We start from the raw sequence: 27030 nt of genomic DNA, 5'->3' as shown, positions 1-27030 counted from the left end.
AATGCAAGGCATTTCATATTCCCAGAGACTGCTTATGAATACATGGTGGCACTTACTGAAATCTAAAAATGGATCCTTTAAAGAAAAGCAGCCCCAATTAGGGCGATTACGAGGAAGGCTCTCAGAACTGTGGTAGAAACCGAAACTACACATCAACCTTATGCTGTGCCATGATATGAGTGGACTACCCTCAGGGCCGGACTGGCCGTAGCGGGCACCGGGCAATCCCCTGGTGCGCCGCACGGGTGGGGGCCGGTTTTGGGCCCCTGGGGGCCGTTTTTGTTACAGGGCCGTTGCTGCAAAATCGGACAGCCGAGCACTTTGGCAGGGCCAGTTTTGGTTCCCAGTCCGGCCCTGACTACCCTATAAAAAGTATGTCATTTCACAGAAGCCCCAATGCAAATTGTGACCTGTGTGAGCTGGACCGCACAAATACGCAGTGGGCCCGATACATGAAGGGCGTCTGCTCTCGTGGCGGAGGCACCGCAGTCGTGGCGGGGGCTCTGCACTTGTGGTGGGACCTCCGCAGTGGGTAATCGCGGTACGGAGGTCCTGCCACTAGTGCGGGCTGTCACCGTGACAGCTGGGCCGCCACGACGACTGCTGGGCCGCCAACACGACTGCGGGGTCTCCACCACAAATGCGGGGACCCCGCCACTACTGCGGGGCCTCCACCCTCGGTGCGGAGGCCATTTGTGCATCGAGCCCACAGTGTCTTGGATTGCCGCCTACATTGCAGGTAAATGACCACAGCTATTCCTGAGTGTTTGGTTTCTGCATTTTCAGCAGCTTCGAGCTACAATCTAGAAAAAAGGCTTGCAAACCATACTACATCTGTGGGACAGCATAGCAAGAATGTACCATGGCACCAGCAGAGGAGAGGCTGAGACCTGCAGCTAAACATATAGGCACTACCCCATAGCTTCATGCATCATGAAAATCGTGTACAAAAGCAACTGTGGTCAACTGAGCCAGCTAGGAAACTGCACTCGTTTTTCATGAAACGAGGAAGTAAGGTTTCCCTGGGAACCCTCATCTTTCCTGGGTGCAACACTGGTGGAGGTGGTAGAGGGAAGGTAACTAAATGCCTATCCCTCTTCCTAAAGTCCTGCAAGATCCACTGGTACAGGAACTTTCATATTCTAGTAACAAGCAGATAACCCCTCAGGCTAACCAATAATTAAGTCTAAATCTGATTCCATCTGCATGGATAGCCACTAAGGTGCCAAGACAAACGTCTAATCCAAGAACAACCGAGGTTAATTTATTCACAGCAAAGACACTTCATCAATTAGCAGTTCGGGGACCTATTCCAAGTTCCCAGATGGGGTCAGTCTCCACTATTTGGTCTCCAGAGATGGGATACGAGTGATCCAGGAGCAACACAGAATAAGATTCAAATATGAATGCATAGATGATGCACACAAAAAGAGGGGAGGGGGGGGGGGGGCTGAGGAGGTTTTAAGACCAACAGGGGACGATTCCCCTCTATCACAACTAGAAAGCGCAAAAATGGCCCCTGGGTCTCAGTATAAAAGAGAAGAGTGCTGGAGTGTCCCTTTTACAGGGCGGTTTCCCTCACCCACCCGAGGGCGGCATGCTTCATCATCGGGTAACCTCCTCGCATTGCGAACCTAGTCTCAATGCGGGCAACAACCATCTCTCTGAGAGGGAGGAGCTCAGGGATGTTTTGTTTGTGAGAAAGTAGAGGTATCCTAAAACCTGTAGATGAGGATGATGTGTGAGAGGAAGAGAAAAAAGAGTGAGTGTGAGCTAAAACTGGCTCTGTGGTATGCCAAAAAGTCTTTATTGGGGCATCCAGAGGTCAGGATTAAAAGGTGAAACTATGACAGGAGGTTATTCAATCTGTAATAGAACCGAGGGGGTTGACATGTTTCAGCCTTATACCCTCCGAAGAGGTGTGATGGCTTTCTTCAGGACCAACATTAAAAAGAAAGATATAGGGTGAAGTTTCCCACAAATACCAAACTCAGTAAGGGGAAAGTATATACAGCCAGTGGTTGGAGTGGTTCGCCACTCAAGCGTGATTTCCACTGGTCAGTGCACTACCCGTGTTTTCGGGTAAACCAGTGACACCTTAAACTTCGGCGCAGAAACTCGAGGTGGCATCCAAATCCTGTAAGGACAGATGCCCTGGGCGTGGATTTGGGCCTGAAAAGGGTGACTACTAGTGAAAGCGTTCAAGCTTCACTCTTCTTGTGACACCTCGAGTTTCTGCGCCAAGGTTTAAGGTGTCACTGCTTTACCCGAAAACATGGGTAGTGCGCTGACCAGTGGAAATCGCACTTGAGTGGCGTACCACGCCAACCGTAACGGGCTCCTAAGAATCACTTTGAGCCCCAACATATATTATTTTACAAATTTAGCCCTGGTTTCGATTGAACAAAATGGAGTAACTCATCTGGTGACAACTAGAAAAGCCCAGGTCGAAACATGGTGGTGTACTGAAATGGACCTGGGTGCCAACTCCAGGTCAGTCCCACCTGCACTTCCAATCCCCAAATACTTACTTCTCTTAGTACATGTGCGCCTCCTCACTAGAACATTACTTGTTGCCAAGACCCTCCCCCTCCAATTTTGCTGTTGCACATGATTGACCCTCCATGAGCTGTGAACATTTCCGGGATGCTACTTCAGGGTGCTCTGAGGGCTATCCCACTGGGCTTAAGCTGGTTAGCCCTGGCAACTGATTAGCTGGTCCTGGTCTCCTCAGTCCCTAAGAGCCCCAATCACAGACTCACTAAGGAGCACCAAGGTGCACCTTTTTTGGTTGGTGCTACACCAATCAGGAAGGACCTGCAAAGGAAGTGTGATCCACTGACGCATCACTGAAGAAGATAAAGATCCAACAAAGGTTGGCCCTCCTGCAGCTCACCGACTCAATTAGGACTCGATCACAAGTGAAGTGGTAATCCCATTTCAACCACGTTTCTAGGTTATACGACACTTGTGATTACCAGTAAAACGACATGTGGTCATTTTATATCCCCCCTGTTATTCTTCATTACTGGGTCATTAACTCGCAATGGCGCTCCAAATGGCGGGTTGAAACGGCACAGTATTGGTTATTTGAGATGTGGCGTTACTACACTGCCATTGCTGTTCAACTAGTGATTGGCCCCTTGGAATGTCGGGAAGGAAGAGGTTCTGATGGTGGAGCCACTGTCGGCTCTACCGTTGGGAGCTCCTTTATGGGGAATCTGACGATGAAGGATATGGTGTTTTTTCCGTCTTATACACAACATGTCCTCTTTAAACATAATGAAGATAAAGTCTGGAAATGTCCTCTCCGCACTGGGAGTAATTCTCAGTGCGTGTGGGGCATTATTTATTTTATCTTCAATGGACTCCAAATTTGGTTGGGGGGATCTGTCTTCATTGATAGGGTCCTGCCCCACATCTCGGATGATGACCTCTGGCTTTGGATGAAGTCTGTCTTGAGAGGAAAGGTCCTCCCACCAAACCTCTGAAGATGGAGTCTTCCTTTTGCCGGGTGGGGCTGGGGGGGGGCTCTGTCTTCTAGGAAAAGTCCTGCCAGCACCTGTGCAATGAAGGAGTCCAACTTTGGTGGTGTGGTCTATCTTAATGGATAAGCTCCTGCCACCACATGTCTGGTGATGGACTCCGACTTTGGGGGGGTGTTCAAGGTCCCACCATCAAATCTCCACTGATGGTCTACAGCTTTGGATGGAGGGGGGTCTATCCTCTGGGATAAGGTCCAATCGCCACACCTCTGTGGTGGAATCCAGCTTTGGCAAGGTCTGTCTTCAAGGATACAGTCACACCACCCTAGCTCAGTTGAAGGGGTCTAGCTTTGGAGGGGACTACCTTCAGGAATACGGTTCTGCCACCACACAGTTTTTTCCCCTCCAAAGCAGCTCCCGCCATTGACACAGAAGCCATTTTAGCAATGTCTTTTGGACAATATTACATAACTCAGGCCCAAAAACAAAGTCACATTACAGCCTTCTCCTAGGTTCCAGAACTAAAAAAAAAAACTTAAACGAAGCCACACTTCAACAAAGACGCATGGCTGATTTTGGGGATTTTTAGTTAATAAACTAATGCACTCTAGCAGGTGCAGGGCTTTAAGTGGGATGAAACAACTGGAGGGGTCTCTCAAAGGGGCGTGGCCGATGTAATTAAGGGCGTGGCTTAAAAACACATAAACTGAAATTATGTGCTTAGCTTAGTGTCCCGCCCAACTGGTATTTTGCTGCTTCTGTCATTGCAGCCAGACACACAATACAACAAGCAAAATTACACCTACAACAAGCCAGTACTATTGGCTTTTTCAATGCTTGGTAGTTGCATAATATAAATAAGCAACAACTATGGCTTCGTTGTATAACATATTGAAGATGCATCAGTTCTGAAATGAGGAGACTGTGAAAAAACACGAGTCTCTTTGGAGAGAAATAAGATTTGTTTTTTTTTTATCCTGAGGGTGAGGGCAAAAATTGAGAGCCCGATAGGGACCCGTCTCAGCACCTGCTTTATAGAACTGCTGATGCTGAGCCCCAGTAAGATCCGGCCCACTTAAAGCCCTGGGTAGTTGGAGTCTTGACTTTCACTGTTGACGCATTGGACTAATCTATTGGATTACATGAAAACTGCTTTAGTGCTGAGCCAGAGGTGTATGTCTCTGCAGGGGCGTACACAAGCCCAACGCCATCCCCCGCGGTCCGGGGGGCGGCAGCTGCAGGGGCCCCCCTCAGCACAGTACCCAGGTGTGAGTGTTCTGGATAAAATCCGGAGCGGAGCCCCTCCGTGTTCACTGCGAGGGGGGGGCCTTAAACTTTCGTTACTCCACTGTGTCTTTGGTAACAATATGCGCTAAGCGCACACAACGGTGCACGCGCAGAGATGGGAACACAAACAGACACGCAGAGACGGACGGGCAGGCGCGCGCAGCGTCAGCTCACATCTATGAATGTTACATAAAGCTGCCGCGCGCTTGGCTGGACCGGCTGATGGCGGCTCAGCATTTGATGAGACTCGATGGGGCGGAAAGTAATGAGTCCCTTTCTGCAGATGGGGCCTCGGCCCATCAGGGCAGGTTTTCGAGCTGAGGAAAGAATGAACGGAGAGAGGTACATGTCATGGACGGGGGGAGGGAGGGCTGTGCGGGAAAGAGAGAGAACCCGCATGGGTGGGAGGGACTGCTCTGATGGGGGATAGTGCGATTCATGGAGGAGAGGAGAACCCAATGGGGAAAAGAGGAATCGCCTGAATGTGCGAGAGGTAATTCTCTGGCAAGGTTGCAGTTCATGGAGGAGAGGAGGCACACTGTGGAAAAGGGCGAAAGTCTGCATGTGTGAAAGGTAGCTCTCTGATGGGGGGCAGTTCACGGAGGAGAGAGGAGGAGAGAGTGTGTGTGAGAGAGAGAAAGAGCCTGTATGTATGAGAGGTAGCTCTGGTGGTGGGCAGTTCATGGGGGAGAGAGGAGGGGTGTATGTGTGAGAGAGAGAGACCCTGCATGTGTGAGAGGTATCTCTGATGGGCAGTTAATGGAGGAGAGGAGGAGTGTGTGTGAGAGAGAGAGACCCTGCATGTGTGAGAGGCAATGGTCTGACAGCGGTGCAATTAATGGAGAAAAGTGGCACTGTGTTGAAAAGAGAGGGAGGCAGGGACCCTCTATTTGATAGAGGTAATGCCTTTGACAGGGATGCAAATCATGGAGAGGGGCAACTTGTGTAGGAAAGTAAAGAATAGAGTAGCTACCCCTCCTTATTTCCGAGTCTGGAACCCCCTCAGTGACTCTTCTGGAGAGTCAAGCTTGCACTTCTTACATTAGAAGGGACAGGTGCTCCTCTCTGAGCCCTTCTGATGTGGGAGGAAGGTGCATCGGGCAGAGGGAAAGGGCAGTGCCTAGCCAGGCTGCACAATTTAGAGGGCCCATCTGTTGGATGTGATGGGTCGCCACCCTTGATGGAAGCTCTGTGTCCGCCTCCCACAGGGTGGTTGTGCACCACTAACGGCAAGCTAAAGCAGTTTGGCGGCTGTTGCTGCGGGGGAAGGGGGCTAGGAGGGTTGACGCTGGTGGTGACCTGAGCTTTACATGCTAGATCCTCGTCCCTGGTTATGACATGACTAGGGTGACTGCAGTGTGGGCTGGGAAATCTGGTGTTGGCTGTATGTCAACCACCTGGAGTAGTCTCTGAATTTCCTACGTTGGTGAGGAAACTGTTTGGCAGGGGCCAAAAGATCCAGGGAGTGGGCCACTGTCCTACTCTCCTTATAGCGTTTGGTGGCAGAATCCACTTTTTCGTTGAGAAGGTTTGAGCCATCGAAAGGCATATCCATAAAGGAGGCATGTACGTCTCCTCAGAAAACTGTTGAACACATCCACGCATGGCAACGGAGCACCCTACTCTTGCCAACCGCTCACCCTAGACAATTAGTTGTGTCAAGGCCCCCCGAATCACATATTTGGCTGCATCGTGGCGGTCTTGGATAGTCTGAACCAAGGAAGCTCTAAGTTCTTCCAGCACCAGGCTGTGTCGCTGAGGGTGTGCCTATACTCAGCCCAATATACAAGCAGCACTGACCGACTTCAATCAAGGCTAGCTTATAAAAACACTTGTTTTCTGACCGCCTTCATCCTGTTAGGGAATGAATTGGGGTCACCATTCTTGTGGAAGTATGGGCCACCAGTCTAAGTGGAATAGGGTGCGGTGTGAGGAAATTAGGGTCACCAGGAGCTGTTCTGTGGCATCTGGCCACCAGCCTTTACATCAGCAGGCAAAAACAGGGTTTAGACCAAGTGACCCTTAAGGTGTCAATGAGGGCTTCATTGACAGGAAGCAAGGGTCCTGATGAGGCTAGCCAAGGTTGCAAAACTACTGTGACAGAGGTCAAAACTACCCTTTTAAATATTACAAAATCACCACTATGAGTATGAATGCCACATAGCCTACAAGGCAGGGTGCATGGTATTTAAAAGTTGGACACGTGGAATTATAATGCTAACATGGCTTTACGGTGATGAGCACACCAAAGCTATGTTCACTGTGGCAGGCCTAGCTGTCCTATATAGAAAACCAGAGTGCAGATTAAAATCCTAACAATGTATCTCTGGATTGGGACTAGCTAGAAAACTAATTAAACAATTATTTTAATAGTTATTAAAAATGTAATTCAAAGGTGATGTCTGATTTTTAAGAAATATTAAGGGAAAGTAACATTTAGAAAGTTATCTTTTCTCTGCTTGAGTATCCTGGAGACTTATTTGTATTTGCTTTTCAACTTCTCCCAGCCAGCAATTAGTTTTTGAATAGGAGAGAAATGCCTCCAAGGAGCAAATAATACGTTGACCTCAATAGGTAAAGGTGACTCTGAACTTCTCAGAATATGCGGGGGAAGGGGCTGTGGGCATCCTCTTTGACACTATAGTGTCAAATCCAGCTGGAGTGTTGAATTCTGCTTGACCAGTCTGCTGGGATTTACATATAGCACTAGAGGTGCACTTAAAAGGAAGCAAACAGGATGTCAAGGTAACTCTTGTGTACCCACTGCTTGCTTGCTGGAAACCCTGCTTATGTTCTACCAGACTTCTGTCTCTTAGTTTATTGCTGGTACAGTGGCTGCTTCAAACTGGATTTTAATGTTAGGTATGGGAGGAGATAAAGATTATCATAGTACACCCCCACCCCACACATACACACACACTCAACCCTCAGAGCCCAAGTTTAGTGGGGCAGATGACTTTCACCATCTTGAAAACAAAATATTCAAAGTGGGTAGGGTTGACCCTGGGACACCATTAGTTATGGCATGCCCAGGAGTCACTCCTACTTATGCCAGCATAAATGTGGCATCTCCATGCACTCAATACAGAACACTGCTGGACTGGAAGAAGAACAGAAGAGGACTTGACCTGCTGTCTGTGACTTGAGAGGAGCTCTGAAGGACTAGGCCTGCTACCTCTTGTACCCAGGACAAAGAAGTGGGCTCTCGGGGTCATAAGACAGACTTCTTGCTCAAGCTACAGAGATACAACAAGCTACAAGAGGCCTTTCCTACAGCTGCCCAGCTGATCAATGGCAACTGAACCTGGACTAAACCCCGATGTTGGCCTCTGCATGATAACCTGTGAGTGTCCAAGTGCCTCCCCCAAAGTCCTGGGGGGGCTTTAGAATTGTACTCCTGTAGTGAATTAGGGTTTAAAGGACTAAGGGGCTGATTACCACATTGGTGGTGCGGGCGCCACACCACAGCCCCTCACCGCCAAAGTCGACCACCAGCCGCCTGCCAGAGTAGGAGTTTTCTCCTGGTCTGGCAGGCGGTCTTTTAGCGTTCCCACAGCGGTGCTTTTGAAAAAGGCACTGCAATGGAAACGCCAAAGTAAGTTCCTGCATGGCATGGACTATTTAGTCCATGCCATATGGGAAATGGGTGTTCATGCACACAGGAGGCACACCATGTGCCACCCTGCATGCATCACGGTGTACAGGGGCAACAGGGGGCCCTATAGGGCACCCTTTGTTTACCCCCCGACGGGCTTTTCATGGCGGGGCTCACTGCCATGAAAAGGCTGGTGTGGGGAAACTCAGAATATGCTTGCCGGTGCTCCAGTGACACCGCCAAGCATACTGCTGCCCCAGACCGTCGCTCCACCGCCAGGGAATGCAGTACCCTGATGGTTGCAGCGGTCCAAAATGGTCCGACTGCCGTACTTGTAATAAGGCGGTCGGACCACGACAGCTACCGCACCTCCACCACAGGTACGGTGGTCCTCAGGCCCTAAGTCAGAAGGTAAAATGTTTCATCAAGCCAAATCTGATCAGCCTCAAGTTGCGCCTAGATCCCAGTCTACCGCGACTATCATTGGCACTTTGTGCTTCTTGGTGCTATTCTTACTTAAAACTTTAAAAATCTATATCTCTGGTTACACTTATTGTATTTTTGCCATTTTGTTGATTACATTTTACTTATTTTTTCTAATTCAGAAAGCAGTTCTTATTATTTTGCATTTTTATTTTATTACTGTTTCTGTACTGCATAAATACTTTACACTTTGCCCTAAGTTAAGCCTATCTGGTCTGTGCCACAGCTACGAGGGGTTGGTGATTTAGTGACTGAGGGGTCACTCTGTCAAAGGTTATGAATATTCCTTGAGGTGGATAGTCACCCACCCCAATTAATAATCCGATCCACCACTTTTATGTACAGAACAAAAACAAAGTAGAGCCGTACAGCACCACCTAGCGGCACGCAAGAAAACTGCAATGAAAATCTTTTGGAACCAGAGTGGCACCTGCGGAATATTCTAAAGATGAGGAATCTATGCTTAGAAGTATCCATCAGAAACATAGGTGCATGCATATAGGTACAAATAGAACAAGATGGCTGTTGACATTGGGGACCTTTGTTAAAGCAGCAATATAATTTAGTGTTTGTATACGTATAGTGTTTTAAGAAACTACGTGTATTTATGAATCTGTTTTAATTTAGAAGCGGAAATCGAATCTGTCTAATAAGATAAATGAAACATGTGACGTTGTTTGTAACATATTCAAAGGAGTAATTTTGGCAGCAACTGTATGAGTTGTCATGCCTATAAAGTTTGCATTTATTTGATAGTGGGGAGAAACGAGAGAGGAAGCCGGAATGCGGCCACAGGGTGAACAGTGAGTGAAACAATCTGCACTTTATCACAGAGGCTGACATCTTTATGTGGACTTGGATATATTAAGTATTGCGCTGTATAAATAAACACTTACAATCCAGAGAGTGCAGTGGGCAGAACGCGCCAATGGCTGTGTGAGCACACTCCTTTGTGTCCGGACTGCTGCCAAATAGGCAACAACTTATTCCAAATGTGAATCTGCGGCAGAAAAAAGCACAGCATTGTTTATGCCGCGGAAACTGATGCAAGTGCTTCGGCTGCAGACTACGCCCGCCACAGTCAGCGTAGCGCAGCAATCGCACCAGTAAGTGAAAAAAAATCAGGTATATTTATCAATGTGTTGCGTTGCCCTTGCGCCACATTAAAGCAATATTTATCAAGCTATGTAAGGCCACCTTGTGTATCCCTGCATGGCTTGATACATTTGGAGTAACGCGACACAGCACAAATCGCTGCGTTGCGATACTCTGCCCCAGGGAGGCGATCCATGGGCGGAGTGTGGGTGTTCCCGCGCATTGATCCCTGAATTTTGGCACATTCCCAGACCATTACTGGTAGACCTGGGAATGCATCAAAATACTATGCCTCCCCAGGTGAGGCAGAACGAGGAGAAATATCTTTATTTCTCCTCGTTTGTTTCCTCTAAAGAGGAAAATGCCTCAGAGGATTGTTTTTGTGCAGGAAGGTGTCCCTTCCTGCATAAAAACAATCCTACTTAAAATGCAAACACCCTTGCACCATGGTGTAAGGGTACCTGCGTTGGCGCTAGGCAGCCAAGAGTGCACCAGCGCATGGAAAAGACAGGAATGTGCCGTTAATGTTAAATACGGTGCATTCTTGCCCTTTCGCGCAGGAAGGTGACTTGATGTGTTGCGCTGCGTGAAAATTTTCAGTTTTATCGGATGGGCCGTTCCTGCGATTCAGCATTTTACTAGAAATATCATAACATGGTGCATGGTGGGTAATGACATGGGAAAATTCAGCGATGGCCCTTTGAGGAATGAGGGTGTGTGTATTTCTTAGACTGGCCAATACAATCCAAGGGCAAGCATTAGTAGCAAAGTACTTGCTGGTGGCGGTGTCAATGCCACTCTAGGCATCTCCCTTGTGAAGCCACCCCACAAGGCCTGAAGAGGACACCGGATTTTAGCATATATCATCAGAAAAGGCTAAAAGGCCTTGTTGCTAGTGGATGGGAGCCTCCCATATTGTAAAATGCCCTTTAACCCTGGGCCCGGGAATTCCAGAGGTGGCTCAAAAGCATTTCTGTAAAGGGTGGAAAATGCTTGGGGCATCACAGAGGTGTGTATGTCTGCATGAGTGAGTCTGTCAATCTCCAATGAGTTAACCCACCTCCCATCAGAGTTCCCCAGTCGAGAATTACCCTCTGAAGGGTCCAGTTACTGAGAGTGCATCAGAACCCCACTGTCAATAAATTGAGGGCTCCAGACATCAACAGCAGGTCAGAACTTCCGGTCATTAAAGCTGAGCCTTGGACACAGGCCATAACTTCGCTGTCATCATATTCACACTGGCTGCAGGTCGGGCCCCTTATCAATAAAACTGAGGGCCCCAGACACAGGCAGCAGATCAGAACTCCCTACAATGAAAACAGAGGGCCCCAGACACTGACCACTGTCATTAAAAGAACAGGCACAAGACACTGGCAGCAGATAGGGACTTCTCTGTCATAAAAGTCCAGTGTTTAATTTGTAACACAATAAAAGAAATACGTGCCAGGGCTCATCAGGAGGCCACTGCAGGTTGGGCCACACATTGTCCCTGCAAGTGCTACCAATGACACCACAAACACAATTACTAACTATCACACTCCTTCAAGTGTAACACTTCAGACTATTACAGGCCCTCAAAGCTATATCAATGACTTGGGCGGCACCTATTAGTCATTTTTAATGTATATGGAATGAATAAACAACTGTTGTTGACCTCATCTCTAAATTAGATAGACAGCGCCACCATGTGGCAGACTGTCATAAGTGCCTGTGTTGACAGTTAAATGTCAGTGCCAGCACCCAAAACCACTGGCTAAAATTAAGCACTGCATAAAACCAAGGACGTCACCCACTGGCTGCAAGCCAGAATCCCTTTGTCAATAAAACAGAGACCCCCAGGCATAGCAGGAGACCAGAACGCTGCTATTGGTAAACCAATACAATCCCTGGCAGCACCTCACATCCCACTGTCAATATCATAGAAGGGGGGCTGCTTGCGGTAGCAGGATTCCGGTTAAAGCGGGTGTTGTGATGGCTGGTGGGCACGAAGTGGTGGTATGTTTGTGCATGATGCCACAGTGTGTCTGACCTACTGTGTTATAGGTGCTTGTATTATTGCGGGTCTTCTGTTGCATGTGCTCGTTTGGTATTGTGAGGTAAGCAGATTTTAAGTAATAGAGTGATTCTGTTGTTTTCTGCTGTGTTTGCTTGTGTTATTGTGTAGGTCCACAGCAGTGTGTAAGGGTGTGGTGAGTAGTTCTTCTGTAGTGAGTACTTGAATTAACGTGTGGTGAGCAGATTGCTGCAGGGAGTGTGGTTTTGCTATTGTGTGGCAACAGGTCTGCTGTAGTACTGCAGCTTGTGTGATTATGTATTACTTGTGCTTGGATTTAAGGTGCAGACAGGGGTCTTTGCTGTCTTTGCTTGTGCTTTGTGACGGGAACAGGCCTTATTCAGTGTGAGTCCTAGTGTCATTGTGAGGTGAGCGGGTCTTCAGCAGTATATGTGTTTGTGGTGCCGTGTGCTGAGCAGGTCCTCTCTAGTGCGTGTTTGTATTATTGTGTGGTAAGTAGGGTAGCTCTTCAGCAGTACCTGCTTCTGTTGCTGTGAGGTGACCAGGTCTCCTGTAGTGTGTGCTTGTGCTGCTGAGAGATGAGCAGCTCTTCGGCAGTATCGGCTTCTGTTGCTGTGAGGTGACCAGGTCTGCTGTAGTGTGCGCGTATGCTGCTGAGAGATGAGCAGCTCTTCGGCAGTATCTGCTTCTGTTGCTGTGAGGTGACCAGGTCTCCTGTAGTGTGCGCGTGTGCTGCTCAGAGATGAGCAGCCCTTCTGCAGTACCTGCTTCTGTTGCTGTGAGGTGACCAGGTCTCCTGTAGTGTGTGCTTGTGCTGCTGAGAGATGAGCAGCTCTTCGGCAGTATCTGCTTATGTTGCTGTGAGGTGACCAGGTCTCCTGTAGTGTGCGCGTGTGCTGCTGAGAGATGAGCAGCCCTTCTGCAGTATCTGCTTCTGTTGCTGTGAGGTGACCAGGTCTCCGGTAGTGTGTGCTTGTGCTGCTGAGAGATGAGCAGCTCTTCGGCAGTATCTGCTTCTGTTGCTGTGTGGTGACCAGGTCTCCTGTAGTGTGTGCTTGTGCTGCTGAGAGATGAGCAGGCCTTCTGCAGTATCTGCTTCTGTTGCTGTGAGGTGACCAGGTCTCCTGTAGTGTGTGCGTGTGCTGCTGAGAGATGAGCAGGCCTTCTGCAGTATCTGCTTCTGTTGCTGTGAGGTGACCAGGTCTCCTGTAGTGTGTGCGTGTGCTGCTGAGAGATGAGCAGCCCTTCTGCAGTATCTGCTTCTGTTGCTGTGAGGTAACCAGGTCTCCTGTAGTGTGTGCGTGTGCTGCTGAGAGATGAGCAGCCCTTCGGCAGTATCTGCTTCTGTTGCTGTGAGGTGACCAGGTCTCCTAGTGTGTGCGTGTGCTGCTGAGAGATGAGCAGGCCTTCTGCAGTATCTGCTTCTGTTGCTGTGAGGTGACCAGGTCTCGTATAGTGTGTGCGTGTGCTGCTGAGAGATGAGCAGCCCTTCTGCAGTATCTGCTTCTGTTGCTGTGAGGTAACCAGGTCTCCTGTAGTGTACGCGTGTGCTGCTCAGAGATGAGCAGCCCTTCTGCAGTACCTGCTTCTGTTGCTGTGAGGTGACCAGGTCTCCTGTAGTGTGTGCTTGTGCTGCTGAGAGATGAGCAGCTCTTCGGCAGTATCTGCTTCTGTTGCTGTGAGGTGACCAGGTCTCCTGTAGTGTGTGTGTGTGCTGCTGAGAGATGAGCAGCCCTTCTGCAGTATCTGCTTCTGTTGCTGTGAGGTGACCAGGTCTCCGGTAGTGTGTGCTTGTGCTGCTGAGAGATGAGCAGCTCTTCGGCAGTATCTGCTTCTGTTGCTGTGTGGTGACCAGGTCTCCTGTAGTGTGTGCTTGTGCTGCTGAGAGATGAGCCGGCCTTCTGCAGTATCTGCTTCTGTTGCTGTGAGGTGACCAGGTCTCCTGTAGTGTGTGCGTGTGCTGCTGAGAGATGAGCAGGCCTTCTGCAGTATCTGCTTCTGTTGCTGTGAGGTGACCAGGTCTCCTGTAGTGTGTACGTGTGCTGCTGAGAGATGAGCAGGCCTTCTGCAGTATCTGCTTCTGTTGCTGTGAGGTGACCAGGTCTCCTGTAGTGTGTGCGTGTGCTGCTGAGAGATGAGCAGCCCTTCTGCAGTACCTGCTTCTGTTGCTGTGAGGTGACCAGGTCTCCTGTAGTGTGTGCGTGTGCTGCTAAGAGATGAGTAGCCCTTCTGCAGTATCTGCTTCTGTTGCTGTGAGGTGACCAGGCCTCCGGTAGTGTGTGCTTGTGCTGCTGAGAGATGAGTAGGCCTTCTGCAGTATAAGTATCTGCTTCTGTTGCTGTGAGGTGACCAGGTCTCCTGTAGTGTGTGCTTGTGCTGCTGAGAGATGAGCAGCTCTTCGGCAGTATCTGCTTCTGTTGCTGTGAGGTGACCAGGTCTCGTGTAGTGTGTGCTTGTGCTGCTGAGAGATGAGCAGGCCTTTTGCAGTATGCCTGTTTGTGTTATTACAGCATGTGGCAAGTAGAAGTTCTGCAGTTAGTATGTTTGTTTTATTTTGTGCTGAGTAGGTCTTCTGTAGGGTGTAGTTGTGGCGAGGTGCAGTGAGCACAGGCCTTCTGTGGTGTTTGTGTTATTGTAGGGTGAGCAGGTCTCCTGGAGTATGTGCATTGTGAGGAGATGGGGCCTGACGGCCATAGCGTTCATCCTTGGAACTGGGGAACCAGGTCCGAATCCTGGCTTCACCTCAACCTTCTGGGATCTTGGGCAAATCAATGAATCTCCCCCTGCTCAAAAAGTAATTGTAATTTCATCTGGTGCTGGTGTAATGTAATCGGCTGTCCTTGCAAAGTGACCTTAGGTGAAGTTCGCCCTATATAAAAACTGCAATAAATAAATAAACTGTGTGGCAAGCAACTCTTCTTCAGTGTCTGTGGTGAGCCACTAAAGAGTATTTTAGAAGTGACAGGCATGGGCAGTAGGAATGCAGCCATAGTAAGCCCTCTTCAGTTTCTACCCAGCAGTGCTAGAGGGGCATTCCGCTGGCATTCAGTGGTTATAGGCTACCAGGGTACAAAGGTCACATTCAAGTGAGCAAACAAAGAATCAAGACAAAGCGAGACAAACTGTTGTGTAAGTCACAGCGAGAGGCTATGACCTGATTCCCAGATCATACATGGCATTCACCTCTCTGTCAACAAGAGTAGGCAGCGCCAGAGAGAGTTCATGCTTTGCTTGCAAGGACTCCCCCCCCCCCCAAGATTGAAGAAAGGAGTAGCTCACAGCGTGCACTGGACGTAATCGGCCAGGATAAATGCCCTAGGGGCCCACCCAGGACTGACAGAAAACCACCCATGGTGTCTACTGCTCAGGAGTAGCTGTAATCAATTGCCTATAAGGCAGCGGCGGCTCCTCAGTTAAGGCGGAGGAGCATCGCCCCACTGCTCTGAGTGGTTCAAAAAGGAAAAATAACATGCTAATAACCCAATGTTACTATCATTTTGTTTTTCTGTCCTGGCTCAACTGGTTTACATTTTAGGGGCGAGGCTGGGCTGTCGAAGGAATAGTGGGCACTCTCTTAAGTGCGCATGGTGGTTTGGCCGGCCGTCTTGGGCCAGCCAAACAGCCATGAGCACTTAGAATGTTCTCCATCAGGCTGTATTGCACAGCCCGGGGGAGAACATTCACAGGCTCCCAGTCCCCGCCAAGGCGCCGAACTACGCCGCTCAGACCAATCACAATGCTGCTGGCATGCTGGTGACAGCAGCATTGTGATTGGCTAGCGGAGTCTGGGAACCTGTGTTCTTCCTTCTTCTGGAGTCAACTGAAGACGACTGAGAAGCGGCAGCTGGCCTTCGGTAAGTGATTTTTTTTTCACCCACCACCCCTGTTAAGTAGCAATTGCCACTGCTGTAAGGTCCACCTGTGAGCACCACAGGAGCTGCACATGGCATGCTCTGGTGATAGGCAGCCAGGATAAATTCCCTCTACGGTCCCCCAGGAACGAGAGGACCTTTAGAGGGGTCGTGTGAACAAGTCCGCCATCTTGCAGTGTCCACAGGCTCGAACACAAGAGCATGTCTCAGCAGCGGTGGCACGAACTGCTGAGGGAGGGTTTGCGCTTTCGATGTGTTTCAGACTTTAACATTTGTGTGATCACTAGGCCTGGGCGGTAAATTCCGTTCCGTTCGCGGAATTTGCGGAATTTGGGTAATTTCGCGTTCCGCGGAGAACGCGAAATTGCCCAAAAATCTGCGTTCCGCGAATTCGCGAAATTTTTTGCTTGTTCGCGTTCTCAATATGCGTGTTTGCGAGATATTTCACCCCGAGCACGCAAACAGCGATCGCGAACAGGCAAAAAGTATCGCGAACAAGCAATTCCTCGTGTTCGCGGAATTTCTGCGTGTTCGCGGAGATTTTTTACCGTTTCGCGGAGATTTGTGTAACGCGATTACGCTAATTGCGCCCACCCCTAGTGATCACCAGGTTGGCACTGCTGTAGTTCTAGAAATAATGTATGGAATAATATACAAGCAGCCTTTGTGGTGGTGCCAATGTTGATTCTGTCCATACAGGAACCTTCATACTCCCTGTATGGAGACTGTTGGGGAGCAGCAGAGAGCTCTGCATGAACATGGGGTGTTGCTAGGCTATGCAAAACCATGTACATTAGGTGAGAACTTACATCTTTGAATTACACAATTATATTTCATAGATTCATATTTTTAGGCAGAAAGAGATTAAGTTATTTGCCCAGGATCAACAATTTTCAGTCAAGTGCCAAGACTGTGATTCAAACCCAGATCCCCAGCTTCATGAGTCAGCAGCTAAGCCATGAGACCACACACCTCCTCCCCTGTCAGAGAGAGAGATGAGACACATTACTCCAGCGGTAAATCCAGGTGACTTCACCAGGCAGGAGAGCCGCTGTGTGCCCGCCATGGATCACAGACACCTGGACACCAGCCCGGGCTCGGATAGGGTACTTCAAAGGAAGGGATTTGGCCCACACTCCCTTCCAACCAGGCTGCCACTTGCCCTGATCAATGAGAGTCTTAAGGAGGTGTGGTGCAGGCGGTAGAGAGTGACGTCACCCGAAGAACACTCTCCAGATGTTCTTAGCTTACTGTGGGCGCTGAAAACGTGAATCCATTTAGGAAGACTCTTGAACCAGCTGTTATGTGGCAACCATCTGCCCTTGTAAAGTCAGTGTTAGACACAGATGTTCAACTTTGAACACACGGTCACATGCACACATGTCCACACTCACATTAACACACACCCTCCATGACATTAAATTCAGGAATGGGGTGTATGATAAGTAACCCCCACACTTAGGGCTGCCGCATGCCATGTTGGAGACTGCCAAGTTTCAACATGGTGTCCTGCAGGACTTCCAGGTACAATCAGATGTGTTAGTCCAATTGGCTCAATGGGAATACAACAAAACAACTACCCAGAATGCACTGGGTTGTCAATCTAAACCCCAGGACTGGAAACATGGTGTCCCGCCAACACCGGGCCAGGGGATGACCCTATGCCACAGGCTGGTCCATGACTCACCTTCTTGAAGAGCCGGATGACGTCCTCGCTGATCTGGGACAGACGGACGATGACATTGTTCATGAAGATGTCGTTCAGGGTCGCGTGGTCCTTGCTCTCCCGTCGGGTCTGGCTCAGGACCAAGTACCAGCAGTTCACAGGGGAGAGGAGGTGCTGGTCCTTCCTGCAGAGAAAGAGATGGCCATCTTTAATTCACAGAACTGGTCGGGGGTCTTACCAGGTGTCACTTATTCAAAGAAGAACAAATATAGTCTCTTCGTCAGTCGCAACTTTACTCTGGAGACCTGGAGGGACTTGTGATGACTCTATCACTTTCCCATCTTGTATTCCTTCCTTCCCCAGGGCTATTTCCATCCCTTCTAACAACTTTTACTTCCATTTATCACTTCCTGTGTGCTTCCTTCACTCTCCCAAACTTTACTCCTATTTCTTCTCCCTCTGCTGCTGTCCCCATCTTGACTTCACCCCTAAATTCCCTATCTGCCTGATGACCCCACCGTGACCTTATCAGCTTGGGTTCCAAAAGCCCTCAGCAAATTGACACTAGGTGATATACTGAGCTCAGTGCTTAATTTGTGAAAGAATAGTGCCAGGTTCCAAAGTTCTGCTCTGAAGCCCGCAGTCGGCACTATTAAATGTCGGCGTGGCAAATCCCAAAGCTGCTTCATCTCATACCTCCTGAAGCCACCACCAGACGCTCCCTGCCCCTTTCTCTCACTCTTTTAAACTCTGCCTTCTCCCTTTCCTAAAGTTATTTAGTCTTTCTTTTTTTTGTCTTTCCCGCTCATGTGTTTTTCTCTCTCTTGCTCTGGGTCAATGTCTGATGAGGAAAAATAAGTTCTGGTCCCCAAAAAAGAGAGCTGGTGGGCCTCACCAACAACCACAGCTCAAACTAAGCACTTCTGTATATACATATGCCTGTAGAGGCACAAAGACTAAAATTATATTTACAAACATTCCTGAGTGTGTGTAGAAGCCATGATTCACAAGAGGTGAAGCGGCGAATGGATTAGGATGCCACCTGCCCTCAACAATGGTAATAAATAGCATATCACACCAGTACTTAATTTGTAAAAAGAAAGTGCCAGGGACTTTTTCGGGAGGCCTCTGCAGCTTGCACCACCAATTGCCGCAGCCTGAGCTGCCAGTGACGGTACTAACACAACTACTAACCATCACACCTTACAAGTAGGACACTTCCGACTACTCCAGGCCACCCAAAGCTATAACAATGGCATAGGTAGCAGATATTATTCATTTTTAATGCATATTGAAATATTAAACACTATTGGTTCACCTCAATATTTGAAAGACAGTGCCACCGTGAGGTAGACTGTCATTAGAGCCGGTGTTGAGAATAAAGTTTAGGTGCTGAGCACCATAAACCACCAGCTCAAATTAAGCACTGTATCACACTCAGCACACCGGCATGCATGGTTTTTGCCTTGCTTTCGTTCCACGTGCAGTAGTATGAACAAACCGTCTATAACCATATTCAGAGAATAAGTGCTTAAGTGCTTGCCATGAGTGTTTAAGTGCTTGCCATGAGATAGAATTACAATAACTTAAGTTTTATGTGTATGGTTCTCGACCCAATTGATTCCTTCTGTCAACTAAATCTAGAATTTAATTTATGAGACAAAAATCATTGTTTTCTCAAGTCCATTACATTGTAGTGTGGTAGTAACAATAAATGTAACCTTGGCACTTTAGTAATAAATGGATGAAAGTGTGTTTATTTGTACACTTGATGCAAATAACCTATTTGGCCATGTTTATTTTGAGAGACAGCGTGTGTGTCATTTCTTGTCACATCAGTCTGATATAGGTCCTATTATGTTATCAGCATTTGTATGGTGACTTCAGCCCTCAGGATGGTGCTACAACAATCAGGGCACTCTTTTTGTACTTTGGTAGACTGGCTGGTGGGGGAGGGAGCGAGGGAAAGTGTGTGTGAGAGAGAGAGAGAGAGAGAGAGAGAGAGAGAGAGAGAGAGAGTAAAAAAAATAACTATAAAATTCTAGCCACTGCTGCTTTGCTTCCTAACACTATAAATAAAACGTGTTACTATTAACCAATTTAATACTACTCAAATTATCTACCTTGAAAGGATGATGGGCTGAGTCAGTCCTGTCGCTTTGGGTACTTTATTTTTTTATTTTTTTTATTTTGGGTACTTTTAACCAGCATGTTAAACATACAAACATGATTTCTGAGCATTGGAACTACTGAGACACCTCTACTCCGGTCCTCGTGTTATTAAACACTGTTTGCACTGTCCCCTAATTTGGGTGTCAAAGTGATCAAATGTGGCCAATGTCATTATAGTATCCAATACAAAGAAAATGTAGAGTGCATTACCTCAATGACCAACCACCATTGAGTTATAGCTCCAAGAAGTTAAGGAAGAGAGTTATAATATATCGTAGGTGTCCCTCGACCAGCGCCGGAAACCCCGCTTTTGGTACTCAGCCATCCAAGTATTCTAGAAATAGAGGGACTGAAGACTACGGAAGTGAAGCCACCACAACCGTAAGCACTTGGACGTGTGGTGCAGTCGCCAGCCCAGATTTTAAGACTGTGAACTGCTAGGCTGGGATTCCGCAGCAAACCTCAGGAAACATCTGTGGGGGTTTCTCACAGTGCCTCTCCGTCGGTCATAAAGGTGTTCAGAGTACATGATCATCCAATCCGTGGCCTCTCTGCAGAGCGCACAGAGCTACGGTCACGTGTTCCAGTTGCAATTGTAATTCTGTGCGAATATATATGAAGCGAGTATACAATTGTCAAAATGTTGGCATGGCAAAAGTAAAAGAAAATACGGTGTTTACAGCTGAGTTGGTGCGTAGTGTGTTTGGGGGTGAAGTGAAACAGATGCAAGGAAATGCATTCAGGTGAGAATGAAAAGAGGGTGTGGAAGAGATGAGGTGTAAGATATGCAGATGAACGAGATGTGGATATAAAGAGGGTATACATGTCAAAAATAGAGGGAACATAAAGGGAGCGACTGAGGTACTCTGAAGACCACTACCCCTTCCAGAGGCCTCAGAAATGTTTCATTCACTGTTTCACAATTGAAAAATGTTCAATGTTAATTCATTTTGTTACTCATTTATCTTAAACAGCTAACAACCACTGACAAAGCCAATAGTTCAGGCTGTTTTTGAGTGTATGTCACTTGTTGAGTTACATATCTGGATGCAATAAGAGAAACTAAGATAGGAACCAAAATACTGGTCTTTGCTCTATGGCACACTATGGGAATGGGAATCCCGAAAATATAGTTTAGATGTTAAGCCACGCCCTTCATTATATGGCCACGCCCTTTTTAGACTCGCGACACCAGCGCCCCCCACCCCCACTTTTTTCCATCCCACTTAAAGCCCTGGCTATCTCTTACAAGAAGTTACTAAATATATGTCAGTGACTACAGTTAATTCACACTTTTCTCTCCCCGGTTTCGGATTTGTTATTCATCTCACATTCCACAACTGTAGAACGCTGCGGTCAGGGGGCACGCAGTGCGCCAGACACCCCTGGAGGCGCCGAGCTCCTCCCGGCACAGCTGCAACATCTGTTTTTCGGGGAGTGGCGTTTTTTTCCGCCATTTTACGAGCACGTGCGGAAGGAGGCGGGTAGGCCCGGCCGGGGTCAGGCAGCGGGTGCTTGGCGCCCTGTTCAGCACAGAGCAAACAGAGAGCTAAATCCGCTATTCTGCCTGGCGTAGAATACAGATGGGCGCCCTAAATCTAAATATTGGGTAAGATCAGAGGGTGAAGCAAGGAAATACGGAGGCTGGCAGGGCCAGAGTTCGATTTGGCTTTTTTCGCGCCTCGTCAGGGGGTAACAAGAGCTATTTAAATACGAAAACGAATGCACAAGCAGAGCCAGAGATCTCTTTAAAGTGTAAACAGGCAACAGAGGCACCATAAGTAAGCATTGGCAAAGCAAATGGTTTTGGCTTCTGATTAAAGGTTTCCTCGCGCTTTAGACACAATTAACAGGTGCATAAATCCCTGCAAGCATGGAGTTGTGAACCTTTCCACTGCTACCGTTCGAGTACGACGCGCTGTACACTGGAAAGCGCTATTTTCATGTCTTTAGCAGTCATTGGGTGCCCTAAAGGTGACGTCTTATCACACCTTATAGAAACATTAAGGAGATTCCCTAACAAGGAATGTATAGCACAAAGAGCAGTAGTGCAAGCTATATGCCGAAGTACACAGGCACGCAAGACCAGTGCAATCTAAATGTTATACGAACAGCGATTAAAAACAAGCATTGGCATAGCCAATAGGTCTCGCCTTTGGGACCTTATAAGTGTTTAGCAATGCAACAGTTGCATAACTAAACACTTATAAGGTCCCAAAAGCGAGACCTATTGGCTATGCCAAGCGGTCGTGCGGCCGCGAAAGTGAAAGTGATCGCGGTAAAGCGCGGCGCGCGCCCGCGCACATGCACTGTAGCTCTAGGCTGGCCTGGTAGCACTTTTTGGAGCCCTCTCAATAAGTCTCGCCAGACCAGCGCATGCGCTGGGTCAGGCGAGACCTAAAAACAGAGAAAACGTTCACAGCAACATTAAAGTCTCCTGCGATTAAGAGACCTGAGCTTGGTCTCCCCAACACGTAGTTTCCTGGCTACTATATTTAAATGTTTTTAGACCTCTATACAAAATACACACCATTGGAATTCCTCTTGTGATGATGTCTGATAATTCTCAATAAAGCCTATCTTGACAAACAAGCATTGGCAAAGCCTTTTGGCTAGCCAATGAGTTTTGCTGATGCTTTTCAGAAGGTTGACGCCACCAAGTGACAGGAGCAGTGTGGTTGGAAGAAGAGGTCCGGGGTGGGAGAGGGGGCGGAATGTGGAAGCAACATGAACAGCGGGGGGGGGGAGGGGAAGGGGGGGGGGGGGTGAGGGAGGAATCAGCACATGAGGGAGAGAACAAAAAATACACACACACTCCCATACAATGATAAAAGAAAAGAAAGAACCTTCCTGAATTTCAAGTTTTGGTAACTTACACGATCATAGTAAAAAAGAAATGCTCCTGAAGCGGGAATAAGAAGAATAGAGCGGAGAGCCATTGACCAAGAAAGAGGGACATTACATAAAGAAGAAAGCCTCCACTCAGGAGCAAGGTACGGACCCAAAGCCCACTACATGTATATATTTTAATTTATTACAGACACTAGGTCTTCAGCAGCTTTGTCTGTAGGTGAGACCTAAAAACTAAAGTCTTGCTGAAATCTAACCGCTATGAGAGGGAAAATGAGAGAGCCATGCTTGTGTGAGTAAACTCGTTAAATTCAAGAGACATATATAGCAAAATGACTCAACTTTTATCTGACCACAGCTTTCCCCTCAGTGCCCCAAGTAAGCCCCGCCAAGCCTTTAAGAAGCATCAGCCAATTCAGGGCAGGAACAGAGGACGGATGTTCTGCAGGTAACAGGGAATTCCTGCTGCAGCACTTCCCACAACTGGAAAAAATGCCAGTTTCCGGCCTTGTTTTCAGTCATAAAGGGCTTGGTCTAGATTAGGCTCCAAGGCAGCTGTCATACCTTGCCTTATCCAAGCACCAGCCCTGAATCTGGAAAAGAAGAGGGAAGCGCTCTGATAGGTCAGCAAAAGAACTCATGAAATCAAAGCAATGTAAGGGGGTGAGAGCGACAAGACAGCCATTTGATAACAATGTGTGGTACCAGCAGGTGGAGTGATATCGGGGCCCCAGGGATGAGAGGGAACTAGGGACGGAGGCTCTTTCCTTTCCCACCAGCATTTGAACCTATGACCAAGAGGTAAAACCAAGATTCCCGAAGCAAATGCACTCACTGAGCCACAAGGCCTTGATGATATCCAAAGAGATGGAAGGGAGTGCTCAGACAGTGACACCTGTAACAGGAAAAATATCAAAATCTAGTGAGTCAGGGCTGCAATAAAGCAATGATCTAGGGCAGGGCTAAAGACTACAGTTAAAGCACCCAGATGTGTAAAAGCTTCTGAAACACAGTCATGCAAAGGCTCTGGTTGTACAACATGCCCCTAAACTGAGACATTCCTGGAAGTGAGATGTCCTGCACAGCTCCGCCCACACCTCCGCCCATAAGGTAGGCACAGGTTGCTCTGATCCACCCAATGGCGTGGCATGGACGGGGCCGCAGTGGCAGTTGCCCCAGTCTCAAAATTCTTCGGGGCGCAAAATTGGGGGAGCAAATTGCACTGCACAACACTTGTCTTGCCCGGGGCGGTGGCAAACGACACTACACCGCTGGATCTAACCCACACTTTAAACCTATGTACATTCACACAATTTTGTCACACTGTATTTAAATTAATCTTAGATAGATAGTCTGAATACTAACCCTAGTCCGAGAGCATAACCTAACCACCTCCAGTGCAGAAAGGTCTCGAATTCCGAGCTCTCTAGGTTGGGGGATCAGCAGAACGCTTGCTACCAAAAGTGTCGTGCTCGAAGAATACTGATGGGGCGCTGCACCCATAGCTGGCCCGTTTCCCAGATCCATGTGGGACTGGTTAGGCCAGTCCCAATTTTTAGGTCGAGCCTGGGCAGCGCATGCGCTGCTCTGTGAGGCATGCTGTTTTCGAGTATGGACTTGAAGCTCCGCCAACTCTCCGCCCATATTTTTAATCGGTTTTGTGTCATTGTCCTTTGTAAATGCTGGCTTCTGATTCGTTAATAGGCTTGTTAGTCCCTCCTTAGTACCGCCTTTTCTTCATTTTTAACCTTCCATGAGGACTGGCCCTTTTACTTCTGTTGTTAGTTTGTAGCACTATTTTCTTTGAGTTTCTCCTACTGCAGGCACAGCATGCTTTCCTGCAACATTCATCGCGCCACGCGCGCTTTCACTTTACAAGCAGCCCGGGACAATGGCGGGCGCTTCTTTTAAATGCAATGTCTCACATTTACAAGAGTTTGGGCTATTTATGTGTTAATTATCAAAATGGATAAATAAAAGGCATTGTCAATTTGTCACTTACAATGCCAATAGTTTAAACTCTCGCAAATGCGAGACCTATTGCATTGCAAATGCTTGTTCTTAGAAGTCTGTGAATTGTATTCCAGCTTAACCCAGTAAAAAATACACAGGACTACAAGTACCCGTATTCTTAGAAAAGCCTGGCCTGAACTAACTAGTCCCGCCTGGGTCTGGGAAACTTGGCAACTGTGTCGTTAAACTCTGACTGCGTCTAAACTTTATTCTGCCGCGCTCTCCTAAAATTGCTTCAGGGTTGTTGTGTTTTATAAAACCCTAAAATAAATAAAAGGCAGAAACAAATATGCATCGCGCTGAGATACAACGCGCACACATAAGCCTGGTCATGTCACGGGGGAAGTGATGGCGGCTCAGCTGACAGCTATGCTGCAAAAACAGCCCTGTAACAAAAACTGCCCCCAGGGGCCCAAAACCGGCCCCCACCCGTGTGGTGCACCGGGGGATTGCCTGGAACCCGCTATGGCCAGTCCGGCCCTGGCTGCATTTGGGAAGCTGAGACGGCCGCTAATGGGCGATCATGAACCCAAACACAGCAGACTTCTCGCTGCGGGTTTCCTTCAGCGAAAGTCTGCAGTGACACGAAGCAGGTGTGAAACCCTCAGCTTCTGCCAGTAGCTCTCCGTGAAATAAACACAGCTTTACCAAGCTACCGTCGAGCCAGACTTCCACTCGCCAGCTTGGCCACGTCTCAGCTGGCCAGCAACAAGGCAGCTTTCCACTTTAGAGTCATCTGTCATCCATGGCACGAAGCGAAAGTATGGAAGGATCCTGCACTACTGGGCATACAGTCTAATATGATGCTCCCGGCGCCACACCTGAGTCGGCATTTATTTTGGTCACTTCACGTGAGGTCATAGATGAAAATAGGCCATGAGACTTGTGAAAGTGAGTCTTGTGTCATCGAGGGCTCTGATAAAACTTGCTTTGACTGGCCGTGCAGCCTGGTCATAGTGCCATGCAAGAGGTAGCGCGTGCGCTTCAGGAATTTGTGACGCAGTGAAGGAGTATAGGTGATGCTCATGCACCCTACACCTTCCGGAGTGACGCAGTGAAGGAGCATAGGTGATGCTCATGTATCCTACACCTTCCAGAGAAGGATGGTGCTTTAAGTACCATGGGATACCATATGGAAGTCACATCATGAAAGCCACCCTTGGCCCTCTGGGTAGAATACTTAAGAATCAACCATAGGAAGAAGTTTATGGTCCAAAACACACACAACATCAGAGAGCAGTGAGCTGGTCATCACGGATTCTGGGAGACGGTTAGTTCCAGGGTGCCCTTTGGAAATGATCCTATTTACTCACTGTAACAGTGAACAATCCACTGTGGGAAGAGGCTTGGACTCTCAGGTGTGCATGAGTCATCACAGAGGTGCAAATCATCACAGTCGACGTCAGTCTTCGGAGCCCTTGGATGACGCTTGACTCATACGTGTGCATGAATCTATAGAGAGGTAACATAACCAAGCCCACCTTTGACCTTTAGAGCAGAATACTGAGGAACCCACCAGTGGAGGAGGACATCTCATCTCCGAAGTGGACGTGATACCACAGAGGAGTGACATCATCAAAGCCACCTATGGCCTTCTGGGTAGAATACTGAAAAACTCACCACTGGAGGAGGTGCCATCTCCAAAGTTCACGTGACATCATAGAGAAGTGACATCATCAAAGCCACCTAATGCCTTCTGGGTAGAATACTGAAAAACTCACCACTGGAGGAGGACATCTCATCTGCACAGTGCACGTGACACCACAGAGGAGTGACATCATCAAAGCCACCCATGGCCTTCTGGGTAGAATACTGAAAAACTCACCACTGGAGTAGGTCTCGTCTCCAAAGTGCACGTGACACCATAGAGAAGTGACATCGTCAAAGCCAACTTTGGCCTTCTGGGTAGAATACTGAAAGACCCAGCACTGGAGGAGGACATCTCATCTCCAAAGTGCACGTGACACCATAGAGAAGTGACATCATCAAAGCCACCTATGGCCTTCTGGGTAGAATACTAAAGAACCCACCAGTGGAGGAGGACATCTCATCTCCACAGTGCACGTGACACCACAGAGGAGTGACATCATCAAAGCCACCTATGGCCTTCTGGGTAGAATACTGAAAAACTCACCACTGGAGGAGGTGCCATCTCCAAAGTACACGTGACACCATGGAGTCGGTCCAGATCTGGTTAAAGCCACACCGGCAGACTACCTCTCCTTCACTCTAAACAGACCACATAAGAAGGGGGGAGGTTTAGCAGTCATTTACCATAAATTCATGACAGCATCTTTCAAACCTTAATCTAATGAAGAATGCGAAGCCTTAGATTTTAGCTTTCACCTTTCTGATCACCACACTTTTAAAGGCACCCTCATTTATAGACCTCCGGGACCCAGAAGTACCTTCACCACAAAAGCTACCTCCATGTTTGAAAATGAACTAAGTGCCAATTCATATACTATATTAGGAGATTTTAATTTTCATCTAGAGGC

General features: G+C 48.1%; 1 protein-coding gene across 3 annotated transcripts in view; it reads right to left on the bottom strand.

The window, feature by feature from the left end:
* SRGAP3 (SLIT-ROBO Rho GTPase activating protein 3) overlaps nucleotides 1-27030 on the bottom strand; it is a 444353-nt gene that overhangs the window by 129642 nt on the left and 287681 nt on the right. For all 3 annotated transcript variants that reach the window (XM_085624484.1, XM_085624482.1, XM_085624483.1), the window contains exon 3: nucleotides 17519-17681. In XM_085624484.1, coding sequence (XP_085480610.1) covers nucleotides 17519-17681 — 163 coding nt within the window. The remainder of the gene's footprint in view (nucleotides 1-17518; nucleotides 17682-27030) is intronic.

This window comes from Triturus cristatus, chromosome 9 (assembly GCF_964204655.1).
Source record: "Triturus cristatus chromosome 9, aTriCri1.1, whole genome shotgun sequence".
Lineage (NCBI taxonomy): Eukaryota > Metazoa > Chordata > Amphibia > Caudata > Salamandridae > Triturus > Triturus cristatus.
The sequence above is the reverse complement of the archived record's forward strand: the minus strand, read 5'-3'. Positions and strand labels throughout refer to the sequence as shown.